The sequence below is a fragment of the Rissa tridactyla genome, chromosome 1 (genome assembly GCF_028500815.1).
Source record: "Rissa tridactyla isolate bRisTri1 chromosome 1, bRisTri1.patW.cur.20221130, whole genome shotgun sequence".
Taxonomy (NCBI): Eukaryota; Metazoa; Chordata; class Aves; order Charadriiformes; family Laridae; genus Rissa; species Rissa tridactyla.
Window position 1 is genome coordinate 92,624,016 of NC_071466.1, and position 24,708 is coordinate 92,648,723.

A 24,708-nucleotide genomic window follows, 5' to 3' on the forward strand; every position below is an offset into this window, starting at 1 on the left:
AGATCAAAATTGCAAACTCTGGAACATCAAAACAAAAATGCAGACGATGTTTTAATGTTTACTGGAGTGTTTACTGTTTTCACCTTTATTTTACTGTTTACCTAAGTATTTCGATTTACCTGAAAAGTTTAAAAGTCCAACATTTTAAACCAGCTTCTCTTGGTAGAACAGAATTTAGTGCCTTAAAAATGAAGTCAGAATAAGCACTGAAAAAGTACTGGCAAATCCATAAAGCACCTTACAATTCTGACATAATTTCGACTGCCTTTAAAAATTTCAGGATCAAGGCTAAAAAAAAAGGTTTATTCATACATCATAACTCCTGTAAATGTTTGATTTGTTCTGTGGTGCCAGCAGTTGAAACTATACAGACAGTAAATTATGAATCAAATCAAATGTATAATGGGGAATTTCCTTTCCCTTCTTCCCCTCTCCGCTCATTTTAGCTTAATCTAGTCTTGTTAAAAGAACGACACGAGTGATAGCTTTTCTGAAAGAGTAAAATCACTAGAAAACATTCCAGATTGTGCATTAATTGTTTTTCCTCCCCAGTTTCTCATCCAACAGCCTGTACCAGATGTGGTTCAGTTTTTAATTTAAACAGTAGTTAAAGAAAAAAAAAATCAATTTAAGACCAGTTCAACTACATCTGGCCCTCAGCATCCTAACTTTGTTACTTGTGATCCAAGACTAGTACCTTCTATGACATACACCACCTCCTACCAGAACGATTGTGTATATATTTATATAACACGCATACACCCCCGCCTTCTTTGGTGTGTGAAGATTACCATTCTAAGAAATATACATTAATAATGGTTTCACTTCTATTTTAAACACTATCACTATATAAAGTTCGTATACATATTAATACTCCTGTGGCCTTGCAGTACAATTTTCAACAGCCTATCTGGTTGGTTGAAAAGTCACAGTTACATTTCTTTTCTAAAGGACTGATACCTAGTCAGTCTTAATGCTAAAGTGAAGATGACTTTCCCAAAATTTTGTATGATTTCACTATCAGATGAACACACAGTCAGCATCCTCTCAGATGAAGATGCACTAATGAACATGACAGAAGAGTCCAGCACTTTATTATGTATGGCTCTCACTCTAGGGATACTTCTCCCTGACTATTTCCCCTTCAGGTCAATCTCCCTTTCTAGATCCCAGTGGTCAATGGGAATATCCACATGTATCACAGAAAAATTTAAAACCGTAACATGTGGAAACCAGACCTTGTAATAATACCCAGCACCACAGTGCCAAGATGGTAGTCTCAAAAAAGTTAACTGCTACCATCAGCCACTTGCCATCTACCATCAGCCACTTGCCATCTAAACAGGACTTCATAAAGAGAATCCTCAGTTTCCTTAGGTCACTTTGTCAGGGTGGAGGTAGAGAGAGCATAGACAGGACAAGACCAAATCTGATTTTCTCAAGGTATAAAATGTATTTGCCATTGCAAAGTACTCTCAATTGTTAATAGGTCCAAAACTCACACTGGTTTACATCTAGAGCATGAATTGCAATAGGTCAATGGAAACCAGCTCAGGTATCTTAAAACAAATATAAAGTGGGTTTGGAAACAAATTCTACACTTGACAGATATTTGCAATGTAATGTTAACTAGCTATCCAGAACACTGTATTGTAGATATGGATCACCATACGCTTCTGCAGTGTTAGTGGTTCTTTAATTTTATCGGTTTAAAGATCATAGAATAGTTTGGGTTGGAAAAGGGACCTTTAAAGCTCATCTAGTCCAAACTCCCCTGCAATGAGCAGGTACATCTTCAACTAAATCAGGCTGCTCAGAACCCCATCCAACCTGGCCTTGAATGTTTCCAGGGATAGCACATCTACCACCTGGGCAACCTGTGCCAGTGTTCCACCACCCTTATTGTAAAAAATTTCTTCCTTATATCTAGTCTAAATCTTTCCCCTTTTAGTTTAAAGCTATTACCCCTTGTCCTATTGCAACAGGCCTTGCTAAACTGTTTCTCTCCATCTTTCCTGTAGACCCCCTTTAGGTACTGGAAGGCCATGATAAGGTCTCCCCGGAGCTTTCTCTTCTCCAAGCTGAACAACCCCAACTCTCTCAGTCTGTCTTCATAGAGGAGGTATTCCATCCCTCTAGGCATTTTTGTGGCCCTCCTCTGGACCCAGTCCAACAGGTCTATGTCTTTCCTGTCCTGAGGGCTCCAGAGCTGGACACAGTACTCCAGGTGGGGTCTCACAGGAGTGGAGCAGAGGGGCAGAATCACCTCCCTTGACCTGTTGGCCACATTTTTTTTAATGCAGCCCAAGATGCGGATGGCCTTCTGGGCTGCGAGTGCACATTGCTGACTACCCCCAAGTCCATCTCAGCAGGGATACTCTCAATCCCTTCATCCCCCAGCCTGCATTGATACTGGGGGTTGCCCTGACCCCGGTGCAGGACTTTGCACTTGGCCTTGTTGAACCTCATGAAGTTCACAGGGGCCCATTTCCCAAGTCTGTCCCTCAGGCACGTCAACTGCATCACTCAGCTTCGTGTCATCTGCAAACTTACGGAGGGTGCACTCAATCCCATTCTCTATTTCATTGGTGAAGATATTAAGCAGCACTGGTCCCAGTTTGGACTTCTGAGGGACACCACTTGTCTCCAGTCTCCACCTGGACCTTGAGCCATGGACCACTACCCTCTGGCTGTGATCATCCAACCAATTCCTCATCCACAGAACAGTCCATCCATCAAATCCATACTTCTCCAATTTAGAGAGAAGGATGTTGCAGGGGACCGCTTCAAAGGCCTTACAGAAGTCCAGATAGACGTCAACCATAGCTTTTCCTTTGTCCATTGATGTAGTGACTCCATCATAGAAGGCCACGAGGTTGGTCAGGCAGGACTTGCCCTTGGTGAAGCCATGCTGGCTGTCTCGAATCACGTCCATGTCCTTCATGTGCCTTAGCATAGCTTGTAGGAGGATCTGTTCCATGATCTTCCCAGGCACAGACGTGAGGCTGACAGGTCGATAGTTCCCAGGGTCCTCCTCTCTACCCTTTTTAAAAATGGGTGTAGTGTTTCCCTTTTTCTAGTCACCAGGGACTTCACCTGACTGCCATGACTTTTCAAATATCACGGATAGTGGCTTGGCAAGTACATCAGCCAATTCCCTCAGGACTCCGGGGTGCATCTCATCGGGTCCCATAGACTTCTGTATGTTCAGGTTCCTCGGGTGGTCACCAATCTGATCTTCTCTTACAGTTGGAGGGACTTTTCTCCCCCAGTCACTGCCTTGCAATCCATCCAGTCAAGAGATGTGGGAAGAGAGGTTGCCAGTGAGGACTTAGGCAAAAAAGTTGTTGAGTACCTCAGCTCTCTCCCCATCCATTGTTACCAGTTTGCCAGTCTTGCTCAACTCAGGGTGGGGGGGCAGGGGTGTGATGTGTGTGCTTTTCTTTGACCTTCCTTTTCTGGTTGACATAACTACAGAAGCCCTTATTGTTCTTTGCATCCTTTGCCAAGTTCATCTCCAGCCATGCTTTGGCCTTCCTGATCCCATCCTTTCAAAACCGGGGAAGTGTCCCTATACTCTTCCCAGGATACCTGTCCCTGCTTACACTGCCTGTGCATCTCTTACTTGCCCTTTAGTTTGACCAGCAGGTCTTGACTCAGCCATGCTGGTCTCTTGCCCTCCTTTCCTGATTTCTTACACCTGGGGATCAAGAGGTCTTGCACTCTACGGATAGTATCCTTAAAGATCTGCCAGCTCTGTTCTGCTCCCTTGTCCCTGAGGGCAGTTTCCCAGGGGATCCTATTGACTAACTCCTTGAAGAACTCTAAGTTTGCATTCCTGAAATTCAGGGTCCTGACTTTACTCTTCCCCTGACCCATACCCTCAAGGCTGCAAACTCCACCAGTGCATGATCACCGCAGCCCAGGCTCCCTCTAATCTTGACATCACCAATTAGCTCACTTATGTTGGTGTCCATCAGGTGCAGTACTGCATCCCCTCTGGTGAGCCTGCCTATTACCTGGCTTAAGAAGTTATCTTCGATGCACTCCAGGAGTCTCCTGGATCTTCTGGATTCCTGTGCTACTTTTCCAGCAGATGTCGGGGTGGCTGAAGTCCCCAGCAGGACAAGAGCCTGCTTCAGCTGGAGTAAGAAGGCTCCATCAATGAGCTCCCATTGATCAGGCTGCCTGTGGCAGGCACCACCCACAAGGTTCCTTTTGTTGCCTTGGTGTCTTATTCTTACCCATATAGGCTTTTGACCTGCTTATGGCTATTCTTCAGAGACAACTCTTCACACTCTATCCCCTTCTTGATGCAGAGGGCAACACCTCTGCTCCTCCTTCCTCACCTGTCCCTTCTGAATAGCCTGTAGCCATTGATAGCTACACTCCAGTCATGGGATTTGTACCACCAACTTTCAGTAATGGCAACCAGGCCATAGCTTTCTAGCAGCACAGTGGCCTCCAGCTTCTCCTCTTTGTTGCCCATTCTACATGCACTGGTGTAGAGACATTTCAGCTGGCCTGTCAGCTGTGTCACCTTCTTAGAGGAACATTCCTTAATTCCTTTGGGGTGTTTCACTGGCATTTCCCTGTTGGCTCCTATTACCTCAGGAGCCCCTGTCTCATCTCTGTAAGACTTCATGCATGCTGCAGTGTAGGCAGCATGTCCCAGAGCAACAGGCTTGCAGGCCCTCGCCACACTGTCCCTCTAACCATTGTTACCTGTTGTCCCACAGCTTGTCACAGGAAAGCCTGATATTGCCCCCATCCCTCCTCAAGCCTCAAGATGTCTATGACTTAAACATAGTTCATCAAAAGGAACGTGTACTTAACAGTACAGACGAGATGACTGTCAGGATAAGTAAAGCTTTATACTGCAGGGCTTCCCTAGCTTTACATTTGTCTGAAAGCAATTCATTTGTATTTGTACAGTTTAGAAAACACACAATGCAAAAATTACAGCTACAGTTTTAAGTAAACGTACTCTTCTGCCAGGGACAGGTAGGGTGCAAATAGAGCTTCACTACTTTCAGATGCAGCAATTTATCACATTAGGTTCCACCTTAGCTATGGCCACACAAGGCCAAACTAGGCCTTGTTTCTATTCCACTCATGAATCTTCCCATTAACAGAAGGTATTCCTAAATGACCATGACTTTGAAAAATGATTATGTGTGGTCACTTATTATCGCTTCTAATTTGTGATTTTAGATGAAGGTGGAAGGAAGAAATAGAAAGGAAAAAAAACAACCAAACAAACAAAAGAAAACCACCCCCCCTGCCTTCTGACTTGGAAAAAGAGGAGTAAAAACAAACTTTTGGACAGCTGTGGCAAAAAGATGCCATGAAGACAGAAAACCTTTAGATTCCCAGATAAGGCCAGTTCCTTATCTTGGAAGAATGAGTCATTGTTTGCTAAAATCTCCTGCAGTATATGTATGTTATTAATATAGCCATCATCAATAATCACCCCATTAGCCACCTTCCTTATTCCCTGTAAACATACATTCACAGGTCACATAGACAAGGAAGAATAGTCACCGGAAAAAAACCACAAAAGTGGGTTTTTTTCACTTCACAAAAGTGAAGTATAATAAAATCTTTGTACATAAAAGCCAGGACATAAATGCAAGTAGTGGAGCCCTCCACCCTTTCAAAATAAAACCAGAAGACCGAAAATCTATGCTTCATGTACACTACTAAAAAGAAATTGCATACTACGAAAATAAAATACACAGACACCTAAAAACTCTTTGTCATACCTGAAGCATACACTGAGATACCACCCCTTCAGGTATCTCAGGGAAACGTTGCCGGAGATCATGGAGTACCTGCACGTCGAGTTGTTGACTGCCCTGCGCCATGCCAGATTGATGATGTTCCAGATTACCAAAAAATGGAAGTCAACAAGCCTTCCGATGATTATGGTCTTCTGAGGCTTCTGGCATTTTCTGTAAGAAAGAAAACACAATCAATTATCTTTTAAGACATCACAACAACATTTCCTCCTTCCCCAGCTGCATGTGTAAAAGAATTACTGCATTATCCCAACTGCCTGGAGGTTAGCAAATGTGATGCTTATCCCCAAGAAGGGCCAGAAGAAGGACCTGGGGAACTACAGACCTGTCAGTCTGACCTCGGTGCTGGGGAAGGTTATAGAGGAGATCATCTTGAGTGCCATCGCGTGGCACCTACAGGACAACCAGGTGATCAGGCCCAGTCAGTATGGATTTACGAAGGGCAGGTCCTGCTTGACTAACCTGATCTCCTTCTATGACAAGATGACCCACTTAGTGGATGAGGGAAAGGCTGTGGGTGTTGTCTACTCAGACTTTAGTAAAGCCTTTGACACCGTTTCTGACAGCATTCTCCAGCAGAAACTGGCAGCTCATGCCTTGGACGGGTATACCCTTCGCAGGGTGAAGAATTGTCTGGATTTCCAGGCCCAAAGAGTTGTGATGAATGGAGTTACATCCAGTTGTCAGCCAGTCACAAGTGGTGTTCCCCAGGGCTCGGTATTGGAGCCAGTTCTGTTTAATATCTTTATCAATGATCTGGACAAGGAGATTGAGTGCAACCTCAGTAAGTTTAGAGACGACACCAAGTGGGTGGGAGTGTCAATCTGCTTGAGGACAGGAAGGCTCTACAGAGGGATCTGGACAGGCTGGATCAATGGGCTACGACCAGTTGTATGAGGCTCAACAAGGCCAAGGACCGAGTTATGCACAACCCCATGCAGTACTACAGGCTTGCGGAGGAGTGGCTGCAGAGCGGCCTGTTGGAAGAGGGCCTGGGGGTGTTTGCCAACAGCCGGCTGAATGTGAGCTGGCAGTGTGCCCAGGTGGCCAAGAAGGCCAATAGCATCCTGGCCTGTATCAGAAACAGCGTGGCCAGCAGGATTAGGGGATGTACTCAGCTCTGGTGAGGCCCCACCTCAAATACTGTGTTCAGTTTTGGGCCCCTCACTACAAGAAAGACATTGAGGTGCTGGAGAGGGTCCAGAGAAGGGCAATGATGCTGGTGAGGAGTCTGGAGAACAAGTCTTATGAAGAGCAGCTGAGATTGTTTAGTCTGGAGAAAAGGAGGCTGAGGGGAGACCTTATTGCTGTCTACAACTACTTGAAAGGAGGTTGTAGACAGGCGGGTGTTAGTCTATTCTCCCAAGTAACAAGTGACAGGATGAAAAGAAAAGGCCTCAGGTTGCACCAGGGGAGGTTTAGATTGGATATTAGGAAAAAATTTTTCACTGAAAGGGTTATCAAGCATTGGAACAGGCTGCCCAGGGAAGTGGTTGAGTCACCATCCCTGGAGGTATTTAAAAGACATGTAGATTTGGTGCTTAGGGACACGGTTCAGTGGTGGACTTGGCTAGGTTTATGGTTGGACTTGATGACCTTAAACATCTTTTCCAACCTAGATGATTCTATGATTATCAAGACAGCCGATGGCTTAAACACAAGCGTAACAATCATCATGTCTCCAATTCTAATATTAAAACACTTATCACAGGTATGTCTACATGACTTGTCACTGGAATGTGCTAGTTCAGATGTTATACAGTACCACTGTGGTACCATGTAGGTATAACTTTAATTAATCTGGCCTGTATAACATGGAACTGTTATATATTTATTCCCAGTGAAATTCTGAATGGTTTGTAGAAAAGTCTGAAGTTATCACTAAGCATGTATGTCTTTATTATTTACAACACTCTAGAAGTAACAGGGTGGAAAACTAAGTAGCACAATTATCCAAAAATATTCCCCCAGTAACAGGGCTTAAACTCTTTCCTCTTTACATCACTAAAACCCCAAGCAGCTGGAAGCAATTTTTGTGAAACACAACAAGAGTTAAACAGAATTTAAAGAGTCCTTTTTAGGATTACGATAAGCATCTATTTAAGATTTTTGTAAAGGACCTATTATATTCGTACTAACATGATTAGTGACAAAAAACCCTCTTTCCATTTCAGGATTCTTGTATTCAACAGCAAAATTCTATCTGAACTTCAATACCCAAGGACTACTATAAGGCAAATACAGTCTGAGTCAACAAATGCTTTTCTCACTTGTGGCTCATGATCACAGCAGTAATCAAAAGGTAGCTGAAGTCTAAGTAAAGATTCACAAAGACTTTGTGTGAAGGCGGTACATGACATAGCCCCTGTAACACATCTATTATTGCTAAGCTTCAAAAGCCTTTCCAACATTACTACTCAGTTGAATTCTTAACGGCAGAGAATGTAGTGCCGTGTTCAAAAATGGAAATGAAAGTCAGATACCAGCAGAGGTGGTGTTCAAGTAATATATTAGCTACTCAAAAGTCCCAAGTTTAAAACATCTTATCTCACCATCAGTGCAATTGTGGGTGGCACATAGTATAAGTATTCCAACCAGCTTTTCACTTGTTAGCTCAACTTCAAATACCTGTCTAGAGCAGTACAACAGGTCAGCACAAACATACACATACCTTTATGCACTAATAAACTCCAACAGTTTCCTCTATCTTCCTAAGAAAGTCTCTTAGTTTTCATGGGCAAGAAAATAGAACATATATCTTCAAAAAAATATAAAATGTCTGGTTTATGGTAAAAACGCTTCAGTGTTTGGGGTTTTCTGGTTTTGTTTTGTTTGGGGTTTTTTATTATTTTGAATATTTAATAAACACATCTTTCTTTTTTCACCTCTTTCTAAATAGTACTTCCTTTCTCTGAAAAGGGGCAAACCAACAACAACTACCACCACAATAAAAACAGAAGTCAAGTCCACTCCACTATTTGGCTACTTGGTATGTGGACAGCTCCTAACTGACATTAGCATTCATTAAATAACACATATGCTTACAGGAAGGGTTGTTCTCCGTCATATCTGATATAGTCTAGTATCCAGTATCTGTCAAATCACACGCTTTCTCAAGATAAATGAGACAAGTTTAAGCAACTGTGAGATAGGTGAATTATCCTGCTGTGATTTAAGAAATACTGCTGTCGTGAGTTAGGCAACAATAAACTTATATTGTATAATCACAATGCCGTTCTGTCCACTGCAGTAATGCTGCAGACCCCTTTTTATTTTAAAAGGAAACGAGTTTCCACTGACTACAAGAGCCAGCTGAAACTTCAGACCTACACTCACAGTAGGGGATCTTTTATAAAACTTATTTTTTGTAAATTACAAACAAACATCATAGTCTGAAAGCCAGATCACGACAAGAATTCTCAAAGAAAACCTGACAGCAATAAGCTAGCTCTATGTGTTTCTAGTCAACTCTCCTTTTCCCAGGAGGCAGCGTATGAAGTACAGTAACGGAGGAGTACCCTACCAGAGTAAATTGCAGTTAAAACTCCTGTGGAATAATAGTGACAGTATCTGAAAACCTGAGTAAAAAATAATAATTTTAAGAATTTCATTTGCATGACCAAAAGCCTTTGCATCACTTCGGTCTTCAAATGCAAATTCAAATGTAACATGGGTGAGCAGACCGGAGATCCATCATCGATACATACAATGTTTTTCTACAATACTTTTATAACAATCTTAATTAATAATTTCATTTATGTTTTTCTAACACTTGCTGAATGTATGTGGTGAGCAGAGGTGTAACACTCGAAGTAACTGGCAGTTATTGGCCAACTATGAATTTTATCACAGATTTCTTTTCTAAACACAACTAATGGATAACAGAAATTTCCATTCTCATTTTGAAGAGTTGAGGCTTCTAGCCTCTACAGTTACACAGATAGCCTTGAAAATTCTACAAGAAACCCAAAATAATTCTCTTGAGAAGCACGAGCACACGATCATTCAGAACTCTTTGGATTCCATAGCTACACTACTGTGGAAATTTGATATTTTTCGGCCAATACCACAAAATTCACTACTGCCATATCTAGGAGCCCAGCATTTTGTCCTGCCTATTCTGCTTGACCTGCCTACAACTGACTGCACATTTTCCACCCTAAGCAAGCACAAACTGTCTGGAATATAATGCTTGCTTCCCACGTTGCTCCACAGTACCAGGCAGGTGTAGAAGCAAGCTGTTCAGAGAGCCAAGTTTACAGCGCAGACTACACAGCTAAGATGCTTAGACAACAAGAGCTCCTACTGAGCCACAAGAGACTAGGAAAGCAATCCTTCAAAGCTTCTTTCTTTCACAGCACGCACGGGCTAAGGGACATGCTAAGGTGCGCTACACTACCAGCCTTACAATTACTGAAAGTTCACAGAGTAGAACGCATAAAAACAACCCAAAGACACAACGAAAGCAAGTCACTTCATCTGTAACTTTAAAAATATGAGTTGAGGATACCCAAACTCTAGCTGAAAAGTATTTCACAAGGAAGGAATAAATTAACATCGCAACATACATGGCAGTTCTCATGGCAAAAACAAAGGATATTGTCCTAGAATTTGTCCCGCTGTGTTAACACACAGAGATGACCCCAAGACCCACTAGTGAATCTTAGGGATTATGCAAAGCATCACTCAACTCCTAAACAAGTACAATAATCAGTTTTTCCACACCTTTTACATGCCCATATTATATGTACAAGAAAACAACATCTTAATCTTCTTTCCTTAAGCCATTTGTGTACCTTGCAAGTTAAGAAAACAGTTCCATCAATCAACTGATGCCTCTTCTGAAAGAATGAATACGACAGAATTGCTATAGTCTTTATACTCCCTACAGACATATTCAAATATTTGCAGAAGGAAATCCAGTTCACTACTGTTATTTCTGAAGCACTAAATCACCTAATCATCAGTAATGAGATCCAAATGAAAAAGAAATTAGGTCATTACAAACTATCTGGAAGTTTATAAGTTATGTACTGGTGTGCACTTACGCAATTACAATGTATGCAGCAACCAAAATAATTCCTGAGTGAATTTCCAGAAAACAGGTTACCTGGAAGACAGTTTCTCATGCCTCATCAATTTAAAGTTAATTGTTAAGAGTTTTACACTAACAGTTGGGCCTTGAAGGATGAGAATAAAAAACCAACAAAACACAATACCAGACAGATCAGTTTATAAAGACAACACCTCAAAAGGCATCCTGCTTCTATACATTTTACATAAATTCTTTCGTCTTAAAATATTATTTAAATCTTTGGATAACAAGGATAAGAAAACACAGATGTATTTAAGTGCAGTCAGGTAAAGAACCTCAATTTTTCCTCAGAATACTACGCAAATGTAGTTATTCTTAAAGTCCATTGTCCTGTCTTCTAATCAAACGCATACTGACACCTACAGATAAAAAGTGGATTTACTGAATTGCATTCATATGAACTCAACCTAATATGTGTAAATTAATCTATTTTTTTTCCTCCTTATTCATGCCTGTTTGATCAAAGTGTTGAAAATAAATTTTGGGCTTTGGATTCATAAATGCAGTAGGAATTTTTTTTACTTAAGCACTCATAGGTCAATTCCCTCAAACACTTGCACTGGACTGACAGGCTTTTAGCCAGGAGGTAGAAAAGGATCCTGGGAAAGCTAGTAAAGCTGGATGCTCTGTTCTGTCTAAGCGTTGCAAGAACTGGAGTATGAAGATACTATGAAATTTAGGTGGATGAAAGAGTAAAACAATATCAACTTCTTAATTCTGGAATCTTTAGAACAGAAAGAAACAAAGTCAATGCTAACACAAATCAGTAGGCTGAAAGAAAAATGAACACATATAACATCTCCACCAAGCAAAAGTGACTTTGACTTTAGAGGCATTTAAACTCATTTGTAGTAAGTATGAAGTAGCAAATCCAACAAACAGGTATACAATCCAAACTCATGACAGTAATCCCTAATTAATTATCTATTTAAATATCATTTGCCAATACCAACAATTCATTCCTGTTTATATTTACTAGTGGCATTTAGGCGTAAAACTTCTGAGTAACACTGGTATCAGTGCCAGTCAGAATTTTATTCCTGTTCTGAGCCAAACAGAACAGCAGCAACAGTCTGAGTACCCTCCCTGAACAGGAACTTTCCTTATTTCTCTGGTAGTGAATAGAGGGAGAACCGTGAAGAGGGAGGATAGGAACTGAGGAAGCAGAAAAAGATAATGAAATTCTAAAATTGTTTCATTAATCTTCATTAGTACAGAATTTTACTTTCACCAAAAATGGCAGGGTAAATAAAAACGAAATCACGCCCAAAAGAAATATATGATGTTCTCTAAATGGAAGAACAATAACAAAAGCTTAACTAACACTCATTTGTAATTGGTTTACTAAAACATGCCATTTTGTTTTCAAAGCCATGCTAGACTAACTGGCTGCACAGCATGAGTTCTGAATCTGAGTGACATTTTAAATCTTTTGTTCCAAATTTATTTATTGAATGGAAAGAAGTTGTGAATGTATCTCATTAATCATATTCCTTCTTGAGTTAATTTCAATCCATGAGATGTTTCTCTCAGTTTGGTCTTGTTAGCTACAGTTCTTGAAACTACTTTTTCAGTCTTCTCATTGCATTTTTCCTACTTATTTATTTTTCTGAAGTTGGTCTCAAGAATAAGTTATTCCATCTTTTTGGAAAAAAGTCTGCTCTAGTCTGTAAAACCTTTTAGAAGAACACAGACCATACATGCTCAAAGCACAAAACCCCTAGTATTACTAGACTTGCTCTACAAAGTAATATTGCTATACAGTAAACTTCGAGTATGCGGAGTGCTTAGGAAGTGAAAAAAAATTTTACATAGATCACAACTTTTTATATATATAATTAAAAAAAATTAGTTGCTTATTAAAAACATATATTAAGATGTTCATGTTTCATGACTACTTACTTCTTGATTCTTAAATTCAAGATGTCTTATAGTATGGAAATAATCCTACCAAAAAGTCATCCAGCTACTGAACTACAGTGTTGTCCTTTACCAGGCACAGTGCACAACAGATTCTCCAAATAATCTATTATTTTCCCAAATTGGAAAACTATTTCATTGTACTACTACAACACAAACAAAGACTTAAGCTGCATTTAAAAGATTACCTTACTACTTTATTAAACCCTATGGCCCAAGAAAGATAGTAAAACACTCCACCTCTCAAAAAAGTAAAATATTGCCTACTCCAGCTTCAGCACTCAAATTCAGCAACTAGTCCAAAGCATTATTATTACTTGGGATGGGGGGAACCCAACAAAAAAAAAAAAAAAAAAAAAAAACACACAGAACAAAAACTTGGGCAAGTTAAGTCGCTAGAAAGTGCCTTACTGGAAAAGGATTTCAAAGTTTTTATTGACATACACACCTACATAAAACGAAAACTATCCAGTGAATTACAAATTCGTTACAGTTTCTTGAATGGTTACCCTATGAACAAGGACTGCTTAGGGGGCAGGTGTCAGTTTAGCTTCTAGAGTAGATACGGACAAACTTCTACTGCCTCCAGAGACATCTACAGATTTGGCTGCAGTCCTCCAAGGACGCCAAGATTTACTGCATATGAGACAGCATGAAAAAGCAGTGAGATCAGTTGCAGCGAGTTACAAGTCATACACAACTGAACAGCTTTCTCTACCTTTCTTCCCACTCCAGTCAACTCAGCTGAACTAAGTCAGCCTACAAAACAAAGTGAAAAAAAACCCCTACACAACACTTTTTGCTAGTTTAATAAGCTTACCCTGCACAACGTATATCCCAATGAATATCACACCACTGTGGAAAAGAAGAAAAAAGGGTAAAAAGGAGAAAAGGAGACAGGACCAGGAACACCACCTCCCTCTCTTCAGCACAGGTAAGCCAACTGATCAGTTAAAGCCATAACAAAAATGCACCTTCACCTGAAGCAGACTTAGAACAAAAGAATGGAAACTCTTCTTGTATGAACAGTACTGAAACAGGATGGAGATTTTGCAAAGTGCTGTCAATATTGGAGTTAGAGAACATGGTTGTCGCACTACAAGAAAGCTGACTCTGAGCTGTGCTCAGAAGGTATACCACCAGCAAGAGGTCAAAACCAAAACTGTACTTCAAACTCCACGTCACTTCCCCACAGTCCATGCAATACTGCTCTCTACAAAAATTCTTTCAGAAAACTATGACGGACCAAATGACTATAGGCAGCCTGCTCCTTATCACTGATATGATTATACCATCTACATCTCCGTTGATGCATTGGTTACATGCTTCCAAAGGCTAGAATACCCTCCATACACCGCATGCCAGTAGTAAAACATGAGAAGACAAGAAGGGAATTAGCTCAGCCAACAGATTTAGAAAGCACTTTATTAGACAAGGAATTAATACCTTTTGGATTTTACCTAACACTATATTTTAAACAATTAAATATGATTTTGGCCAAAGTCTACATTACTACATGATCATATCCCAATTCCACTTCTGTATTTCAATACTCAACTAGATGTTAAGGTGTGTAATTACTGTGGTGCTTCCTACAATGACTGCAAACATAGAGCAGAAAACCTGTTAAATAGCAACATTTTTGTAAACAAGCTTGTATAAAAGCATGACATTTGAAGATGATGACTGAAGATGATGATTCAAACTGAGTTGCTTGGAACAAAGGATTAATTAAGCAAAAAGGTGTTTTTTAGCATCCCCGCCCACATATACCTGCTACTTAATAGGCATCTGCACCCAATTATAGCCTTGTAAACATGCCTGGCATGTGACCTGGCTGCAGATGCAATCACGTAATCTCACCTCTAATCCTTGATCAGCCTCTGGAACCACTGTTGGCTTAAATTCAAAAGTGCCTGCAGTAGAACATTAACGTAACTGTAAACAGTTTAAAGTCGTCACACTATACTGATACTGGGAATAATAGAGAGAACCATTCTGCACACTAAGTTTCCATTTATTTAACCATTCAAATAAACAAAAACAATTAACCAACTCATCCCACAAACGTCAGAACACTCACATCCATCAATCCAGCTAAGACTTTGGATTGCTCTTGCAGCAAAGGCAGGCAAATATTTTTACGGCAATGTGACACCTTTATAAAGATTTGTTAGCTAGAAGATCCTAAAAGCTCAGAAATACGAGAAACTAAACTGTTTTAACAGTGCCAAGAGAACAATTTTTCCTCACAACCATCTTCAGTCACACACTCGCTCTTTTTAAACATGATGCATGACAAAACCCAAAGATTACTTTTCCCTGCAACAGTCCAGCTAAAATAATTTTTAGGATTACAAATAGCTAAGAACAATTCTTCCACCTCACAAATCACAACAACCTTTTGTTACAGAAGCTTTTGAATTTACAGGGTTAACATATCCCACTGCTTCGGGACCGTATTGTTTCACAAAGGAGAAAAGACACATACAACAGAATTTAAAGAAGTTTTATCAGTTCATACAGACATATTAAGTTCAACAAAACAAAAGAAAAGCAGTCAATATTTAGAGTCGAGCTCAGCATGCTGCTGTCGCTGCTCTCAATGCCTGGCCACATCACTAAAAACACAACTTCATGGTTTCGCAAGCTGTCTTACGATGAAGATTTGTTCACTTGTATAAAAGAAGATAAAGTGATTCATAAAGCTCCTGGATGGTAGGAAGGCAATATGATGCACAATAGAGGTATACAGCAAAATAAAAACTAAAAATAAAGCTGACAAGCTATCACTGCTGAGTAATTGGTGTCTTGTATTATGGTAAAATTATTCAAGCTCACCTGACAATTCTTGGTTTGATACCCCTGTCCATTTAGCCATACAATACTTACACAGATACGCCATTTGATGGCCTAGAACAGCTTGGACTACTGAAATGGAATGCAATTCATTAAAGCAGCATGATGAGAAGATTGTTATCTCACATTAACAAAATGGGAGTGTAAAGCAAAGACGACATTCCTTCTCTGGGGTGATTTGGTTTTTTTTCTTTTACTAGCTTAAACTTAAGGATTTTATCCATGTCTGAAACCATTTCCACGGATTCTATAAATGAGGAATATTGTGATGCAATGGGGTCTGTCTTCACCACACAAAAGCAATATGAAATTATGAGCTAAGAGAAACTTGGATGGTTTATTCCACTGCTTTGGAAGTAAAAGAAAAAGAGTAAAAAATCATCTCTAGCCTATATACAAGCCAAATCTCCACAAAGTATAATTTACTTCTAATAGCTACATGGTACATTACAGCAGGAGATATTAAAAACTGAACAATAATGAGAAGACTACTTAACTGGAACAATGATACTCATTTTAGCAAGTAATTCCTCTACCAAGTAGACTACAGAATCATAGAATGGTTTGGGTTGGAAAGGACCTTTAAAAAACATCTAGTCCAACCCTCCTGCTGATAGCAGCGACATCCTCCACTAGATCAGCTTGCTCAAAGCCCCATCCAAGCTGACCTTGAATGTTTCCAGGTACGGGGCATCTACTTCTCTGAGCAGCCTGTTCCAGTGTATCATCACCCTCACCATAAGAAATTTCTTCCTTATGTCCAATTTAAACCTAACATCTTTCAGTTAAAAACCACTGTCCCTTATCCTGTCACTACAAGCCTTGGTAAAAGGTTTCCCTCCATCTTTCTTATAAGCCTCTGTTATATATTCAAGAGCCACATCAGATACAAGCAAATACTTCATTAGGAACTTACGGTTCTTTCACTCCAAGGAGCAACCGGAAGCAGTTCTTGCTACATAAGAAAGTTACAAGAGAAGTAAGTTTTCAAGGCAGTGAGACACGGGAATGATGCTACTATGCAACAAGTACTAATTTCCAGAAGAGTTCTGCAGAATACTAGGTGAAACTAAAAGCTGTAAACACAAGTGGGTTTGTATGCCTCACAGATAATCCTGAGATTATCACAAGTATCACATTAGTACCAAAAGCTATGAGGACAATGAACTGCCTTTCTTACCAGGACATATGATCTACGCTTATTGACTGAATGTTTGTGAAATATAGTCTTTGGCTGGAAAAAAACAACCCTGCAGTGAATAAGCACACTGTCATATTTTCCAATTCATAAACTCTAAGCATTGGCTCTGCTAAAAGCAGTTTTATAACGATGCAATTTTTTGGGGGGGAAAACGAGCCAGAAAGGATACAAGAAAACATGAAACTAAGTATATACTATAAAGCATGGGAAAGGTCTACTGCAAATCCATGGATCATAAACTTCAGCATTTTATTTTTTAAGTACAGTCTGTTCTTCGTATTTTCAGGTTTAACAATTACTAGAAGCTGAGGTTTATACTAGAGAGAAACTTAGCTAACAAATTGCAAAAACACTGGACTGTTGTTTAATACACAAATTGTTCCCGAAAGTGAGCTTCCTTCTCAGAGCTGTGAGATTAACATTTCTCAAAGAAGAAATGTCTCTGAGTATTGTTATGGAGGGAAAGTTATCTGCAGGTCACCAGTTTGAATCTCAACCGGCTCAACAGAAATTTAACGCTGTTCCAGCCTAAGAGATAGTTCCTACACAAGGTAAGTGATTATCCGCATTAGCTCCTGCTCCTACATTGCAAATTCATTGCTACACTTTGAATTCATTTGTAAGACATTCAGAACAGACTTTGTTGCAAGATATATTTATCTACACTGATCAAAATGCAATAAGTCTTTCCACAAGAGACTTCCACAAAATGAAACACTGTACTTACATTTGCAGAAGTTCGGAGCAGCAGTATTCACTAAAGCCAGACGTTTTAAAAAGACCGAAGACAACAGTCATGATTTTAAAAATATGAACCAAATTGTCATTTGGTTTACCACATAGAACTTGTAAAATTTCAGAGTTAACTACACTCATAAATCAACTGTTATGCATTCAAATGGCTATTTACATAATTACCCTAAATGTCTCCCTCACTTTTCTTCACCTTCTCACTTTGGTTTAGGCTTCTCCCTATTAAAAATTTTTGCTCTAAAAAATGAATTGCTACCAACAAAACTGAAAGGAACTACTGTCCTTCTGCAGAGTAAAAGCAACATAATCACGTTAGTCATCTGAGCGTGTTGGTATTTCCATAAAAGGCACACCGCTGCACTTCATGCATTCAGGGCTATACCATTTGAATTTTTAACCAGTTATTTGATTCACTTGGGTGGCTCAGTAAACAATATCACAGAGAAGTAAAAGCTTGGCCATCCTCTCAGAGTCAGCTGAAGCTGTGCAAGAAATACAAAATTTAAATTCACTCCTTTTAGTCAACGATGCTATGAAATAGCCATAGGATAAGTGATCGATGAGAACAGAAACTTTAAAAAATAAAATTTAATTGTTTATGCTATCAAAGAAAATTTGAACTATTTGAATTGAGTCATTCTTAAGGTAGAAAGAGAAGAAAAAAGTTCTAAATGAACTGGTTAAGCATCAGGTTTTATTATGTATTCTGAAATATCCCTGACAGACTTTTGGGATGGCTAACAGTAATAGTTTTGTAAACAACAGTTAAAAGTAACCACTCATGCAATTTTTCTCTTAAGTCTCTGATGAGCTTTTATATGACGAACCTTGAAAATACTCTGTATTGAATACACTGACTGAATCAAAAATTTCTGTTTTGTTAGTAACTACATACATGGAAGAGCATTACAGGACAGGATGCAGACAATTTCTGTAACACACCCTGTCTTAAACTTTCACATTTCTCTGCATCAATAAGAAAATGACTGCAGAGCATATTTATATCTGTAAAGAAGTATTCATTTTCCTGCAGAGATAAAAGGAGATACTATCTAGCATTAATTTCAACTTAAATTACCTGTGTGAGTTAATTGGTGGCCCATGTAACTGACAACAGCGCAAAAAAGCAACATCTATTGCAAAGACTGCCTATGTTCCCTACAACTCTTACACCCAAGATCACCAGCTGAGAAAGAAAAGACTACTACTAGCCTCTCCTCACTTTGGCCACCTTAAACAAGAAAAAAACCCCTAGATTAGAGAGAAATGGAGTTGAGTGAGGGGATGAGAAAACCAAACTTCAGGATCCTCAGCAAATACATACTAATGGAGGATACATGTCAGCACAAGAAGGACATGGACCTGTTGGAACAGATCCAGCGTAGGGCCACGAAGACGATCAAAGGGCTGGAGCACCTGTCGCGTGAAGACAGGCTGAGAGAGTTGGGGTTGTTCAGCCTGGAGAAAAAAAGGCTTTGGGGAGACCTTAGAGCAGCCTTCTAGTACCTAAAGGGGGCCTACAGGAGAGATGGGGAGGGACTCTTTATCAGGGAGTGTAGTGATAGGGCAAGGGGTAACGGCCTCAAACTGAAAGAGGGTAGATTTAGATTGGATATGAGGAAGAAATTCTTTCCTGTGAGGGTGGTGAGGCACTGCAACAGGTTGCCCAGGGAAACTGTGGATGCCCCATCCCTGGAAGTGTTCAAGGCCAGGCTGGATGTGGCTTTGAGCAGCCTGGTCTAGTGGGAAGTGTCCCTGCCCATGGCAGGGGGTTGGAACTAGATGATCTTTAAGGTCCCTTCCAACCCAAACCATTCTGTGTGTGATTCTGGGTATGATACGACTCCACACAGAGGAAACAGAGGAGGGAAGTGGACAGGTGCATATGAACGGGAACGAAAAATAAGACAGAAATATGGAGAGAGTAGACATAGAAAAAACAAGGAACAGAGGAGTCAATACAGAGCAATGCAAAAGATTATCAAAAATACAGAGAAATACAAACCACATACTCCTTACACACCAGAAAACATCAGCTTCCATTTTTGAAGTTTTGAATTAAGCTTTGGTGGCCTGACTGCATGAATTTCTTTGACACGACTAATTGCTATAAAATATGGTAGACAAGTTATGCACCATGCCCGTCTCCTCCATCATTCCAGGAGAATTTGTTAAGATAAAGAACTGTAACATGAACCTTGCTTATTTTGTAGTATCTTCTGACAAGTCTTTGCATGAATACCCACCCATAAGGGTGTCCCAAAAAGAGGTCATATTAAAAGGTTACACCTAACATTAATCGTATTTATTTTATCTATATAAGTTTATTCCAATATAATTATAACATATTAATACACTGAGGTTATCTATAATCATACGTGTACACCTATAGATGTTTGAGTGTAAGCCACAGTTGAGGAACTGCCGTACCCAATTTCCTAGGAAAACAGAAAAGATACCTTAAAATAAAAATATCACATGCCAACAACATATATACACACACACATGTATGTATATAGGTGTGTGTGTATATACAGATGTCACAAATCCTAGATGGAGCTTTTTCTCACTCCCCCTTCCCTGCCTTTTTGATTTTGCTTTTGGGGGCAGAGAAGGAAGAATGCCTTAAAATTAGATTTCTCTATTTCTGCAACATAATTAATTTTCTTTTAAGGCCACATTCATCTTCTATTAAAATTATTTTAAGGTGAAAAATTTTATCTCAGCTTAGCCACAGACTGACTTTCTGGGGAGATGAGCCTTAGATACTATACAAATGTAGACATTTTAAAATGTTTTCATTCTGCACTGGCTTCAGCCTTCTGTACGAAGAATACTAGTAGTATACAAAAAAAGTCTGGTGGAAGGAAAGCTGTGAGTTTCCTGCTTTCCATAAGCAAGGTCTACATTATAACTGTTGCAGAGAGAAACCTTGGTAGTATAACGTAATGTTTAAACAATTGACACTCAGATAAAGCTATAGCTGCCCTGTCTGTGTAACTGCTTCAATGGCAAATCTCCACGAGGAAGTCTAGATATTTCAGACCCACTTGTTCCATAATCTCAGGCCAGAAACAGGACAAGCCAAAACAGATAATGGAAAGACCAGAATATGAATACAATTGTTCATCCTAAAATGCACTGATGCATTCCTGCCAAAATTCTTGTACAGCTTCAAAAGGCTTGAACAGTATCCAATAGCTTTACTTGATAAAAGCTTTAGAGTGTCCTCTTCCTTACAGAGAGCCTGGCACCACATCAGGTGTTTTAACACCAGAGGTGGCAGTCTGAGAAACTACAGATAGCAGCAGTAAAAGGGCAGCCACCAACACTGAACTTTACCACAAATGATATTAATTTTCATTTCACATTGCCAAATAATTTTCATACTCTTCTGTGTGTGCTGGGCAGAGGACAGGATTGGAAACTGATTTTTCCAATAATTTAACATTAAACTAGAAGCTTTATTAATTACAATCATTCAGAGGTAACTCATAGCTATATAACAGCATGAACTGATTCTAAAGACCATGCTTTACCTCTCTCCCAGAGGCTTTCGGTCATGACTCTGGTCGGTTAATGAAAACTGTGTTTGCAGTCCTGACACCTTGGTTGCTCCATGACATTGTCTGGAAAGGCAGGTTGTCAGTATTCAGGTCACCAGCCACAACATTTGTTTAATTTTGTTGGTCTGGTACCAGGCCAGAAAATTCCAGATCCAAGTGATGAGATTAACGCAATTCCTGTCTAGCGCACGCATGACTTTTTACATACAGCTGAATATAAGATGACCGATTTTGTGATGATAGAGCTAGAGCCCTCTTTCATAAAGTCTGTGATCACAAGGCATAGCAGGAACATGTTAAAGAACTCTGTGGCTTTAAAAATCAGGCTTACAGTATAAAAATTAAAGGGAAAGAAGTCCTTTCCTACTAGCCAGTCTTTCAACAGTCGACACTGCATGCCTGTCTGATGGTGAAGTGACAAATTTCACTTTCATCGGGTACAGCTACAGAAAAAAAAGTATAAATCTGAATACGAGACAAAATGAATTAAGCACTTTCTGAAAAAACTTTCAGGAATAAGTAGTATTAGGCTTTTCAAAGCATTTCACCCCAAAGTTTGTATTCACAATTTCAGTTTTTAAAATACCTTATTTTTATTCTGTACAACAAATATTCTTCCAAATATAAGGTAAACATACATATTAAACACTTAAAGCAATCAGAATCTCTCTGAAGCCAGATCATTTCCACACTGATCTGCCCTACTGTACTCCATTAAGGTTGGTAGGATAAAGTGCTCTGATTTCATTTCCCTTTTAGGAAGCTATCCTCATAATCCTGCTTTAGAAGAAAAAAAAAAAAAGGGCTCAAAGACAGCTTCAACTTAATATAGTTACTAACTCATTCTACTCTTAAAGAGGTTTGGATTATTTCACTTCTCTAAGAAGATGCTGTCCAGCAGCTCAAGGTAGGTGCATCCTCCAAAAGCAGTGTCCTTTTTTGTTTTAACCTCTCCATTCTTATGGGCTATACAGCATCTTATGAATAACTTGGTAAAGCAGTAGCAGAAGAACTGCTTGAAACGTTCTTTACACTACCCAAGAATTGCTCTAGTTTTTGTGCTGTGCTCAATACTATTCACCTTTATGAGAACGGAAGAGTGCAACAGATACCCATCCAATAGTTTGAGTGGTTGCAGATGCAAGCTACAACTTAAAAGTCTTTCATCTGGTATGGTACCATGATACCTCCCAATTTCTTGACTGTTAAAATGAGGCAGTGTCCCTTAGTTTTGTAGAGAGTAACAATACGAAACATGTCCAGCTCTTCATTTAGACGCTAAGAATTTCAATCTGAAACACAGATCTTTTGGTCTCTCTGGAGTCTTAGAAAAGCATCATTTGCAGAGAACACAAAGGAAAAAAAAAATCAAGGTCATGCATCTCCCCACTAATCAAATGCAGTCTTGTATACAACAGGAGGTTAGACAGCAGAAAAATTAAAGTTTAAAGTAATTTGCAGTCATCCCCACACCAGCCAAACACACTGCCACCAGGGTATTCCCCTGAAGCCAATAACTGACAGATAGCGACTGCCCTAGACACAAGCAGCACAAAGTGACAGATTTGTACATTTCAGAACAAAAAAAAAGCAGTTGAAAGCAAAAATACATTAAAATAACATTGTAATCTGATGCCTTGATTCTGAAATCATAGCTGAGTAGTCACACCCTCTGCTTAACCAAACAGAATTCTCACAAGCATTAAACGCAAACAAATCACAGCTCTGAGCATTTGCATGACCTGGGCTCAAGTGTATGCTTTGGGTTTTCTCTGCTTTTAGAAGAGAGGGAAGACAGTGAAGGAGCTGAAAGTCTTTGACATTTATAGTGCTGCTTAAGCACAAGCCTTATTCAGAAGGATACGCTGTGTTTTTTTTCCCTCCTTGTCATTCTTTCCCTACTGGATGGAATGCAATGCTACACTTCCGGACAATAAAAATTGTTAACTTTATTTTGAAACAAATTCAAACGTATCTAAAAATTAGATATAAACATACTTCTAAAAAGCTATGAATAAGCACATTTTAAGAATAACTCTGCTAAGTAGGACTGTGTATTTAAAACTTGGGTTTTGATACCTGAATGGCCAAATGAGCAGAGAATACTTGTAATAGACCTGTCCGGTTTGACTACAGATCACATGCAGATTCTCTTGTTCTTTTCCCTTGCTGGAGAAATATGCAAGTATTTAGATACCTCTGTTAACATGCCTGTTCCTTTGATTAAAAAAAAAAAAAAAAAAAAGACAATTTACCTTTTTTAATTTAAAACCTTTATAATACAGAAGTCATTGATTCTTACCTTAATGACTGTTTCACATCACCAGTTTTCCATTATAGTAAATCAAATTCGGTATTGTTTAAAGTTTGGGAGTTTTCTTGGCCAAAAAAAAAAAAAAAAAGAGTGGAATCTTTTTCAAAACAATATTTACCTGAGAACCACAATCAAAAGAATCCCAGTTACCGTATTTACATAACAGCATGGTATTTTAGCAAACTTTTCTGCCAAAGATTACTAGGCTCCGTTCAGGGTATACAAAAGACCTTGGATACTCGAGGCCCATGAGTTCTCCGTTACCATATCAACAGTTTAACCTGTGGAGTTAGTCTTAATTCAACTATCTTACTACATATTTTGTCTAATTTTAAAGTTAATTAAAAATAAATATCACACTAATTTGAAAAAGAAACTGGACATTCAACATTCTGGACATACTTGCTCAAATACAAGATCGCTATTACTTTGATAATTTGTCAGGTTTCCACACCCAACCATTCACTCTGATCAGAAGAGCAACTATCTACCTATTTGAAAACTAAGTTATCGGGACACAGACAAAATACTCTTCCAATGAGACACTACGTTCATAATAAACAAATTTCCAAGTATGTGTAAAAGTAAAGACTTTCTTTATGAAGTTATACACACCCAAATCAACTGAACTGATCCCTAGAATAAGCAGAAACTGCACATAAAAAAAAACAGGCATACATTTAAGCTACAAGTTCAAACACTGTAGTATTGATTACCTACTTATTTATGTCCAAGTATTCACCATGTACACCAAACTTGTCAATAATTGAACAGCATCATGAAAGAATCATAACAAGCATGCTTAAATTTATGCAGGATGAAGATTTTTAATAATTTATTACAAAAAGCAACTTTTAAAATGCAAATGATTACTTTCAAATTACAATTAAAGGAAATTTCATTAATATTCAAAATTACATGTTCCCAATTTACAGAATTGTTCATACAACTACTTTTATCTAAATAAAATTGAACTTAAGTGTATTTTACCTTTTAAATCAGTTTTTAAACTACTACTGTTAACAAATACGTCTCTTTAGAGAAGAGTATATAACAGAATAAATGTAACCTAGGCTAGTCTGGGATTCAGTAGAAGGACTTAAACTACTTACTAGTAAATTCTGTAATATTAGAACTTCTGATTAAGGTGCTATTGAATGCAATTTCCAGAAAAAAAAAAGTGAGAAGAAAAAAAATTC

The 24,708-nt window shown here is 39.0% G+C and overlaps 1 protein-coding gene across 6 annotated transcripts in view; it reads right to left on the minus strand.

Moving 5' to 3' along the window:
* TAB3 (TGF-beta activated kinase 1 (MAP3K7) binding protein 3) overlaps window positions 1-24,708 on the minus strand; it is a 52,632-nt gene that overhangs the window by 17,303 nt on the left and 10,621 nt on the right. For all 6 annotated transcript variants that reach the window (XR_008466396.1, XM_054201237.1, XM_054201229.1 and 3 more), the window contains exon 2: window positions 5,766-5,954. Coding sequence is in view for 5 of the 6 variants with exons in the window: in XM_054201237.1 (XP_054057212.1) it covers window positions 5,766-5,867 (102 nt within the window). In the remaining variant the exon portion in view is untranslated. The remainder of the gene's footprint in view (window positions 1-5,765; window positions 5,955-24,708) is intronic.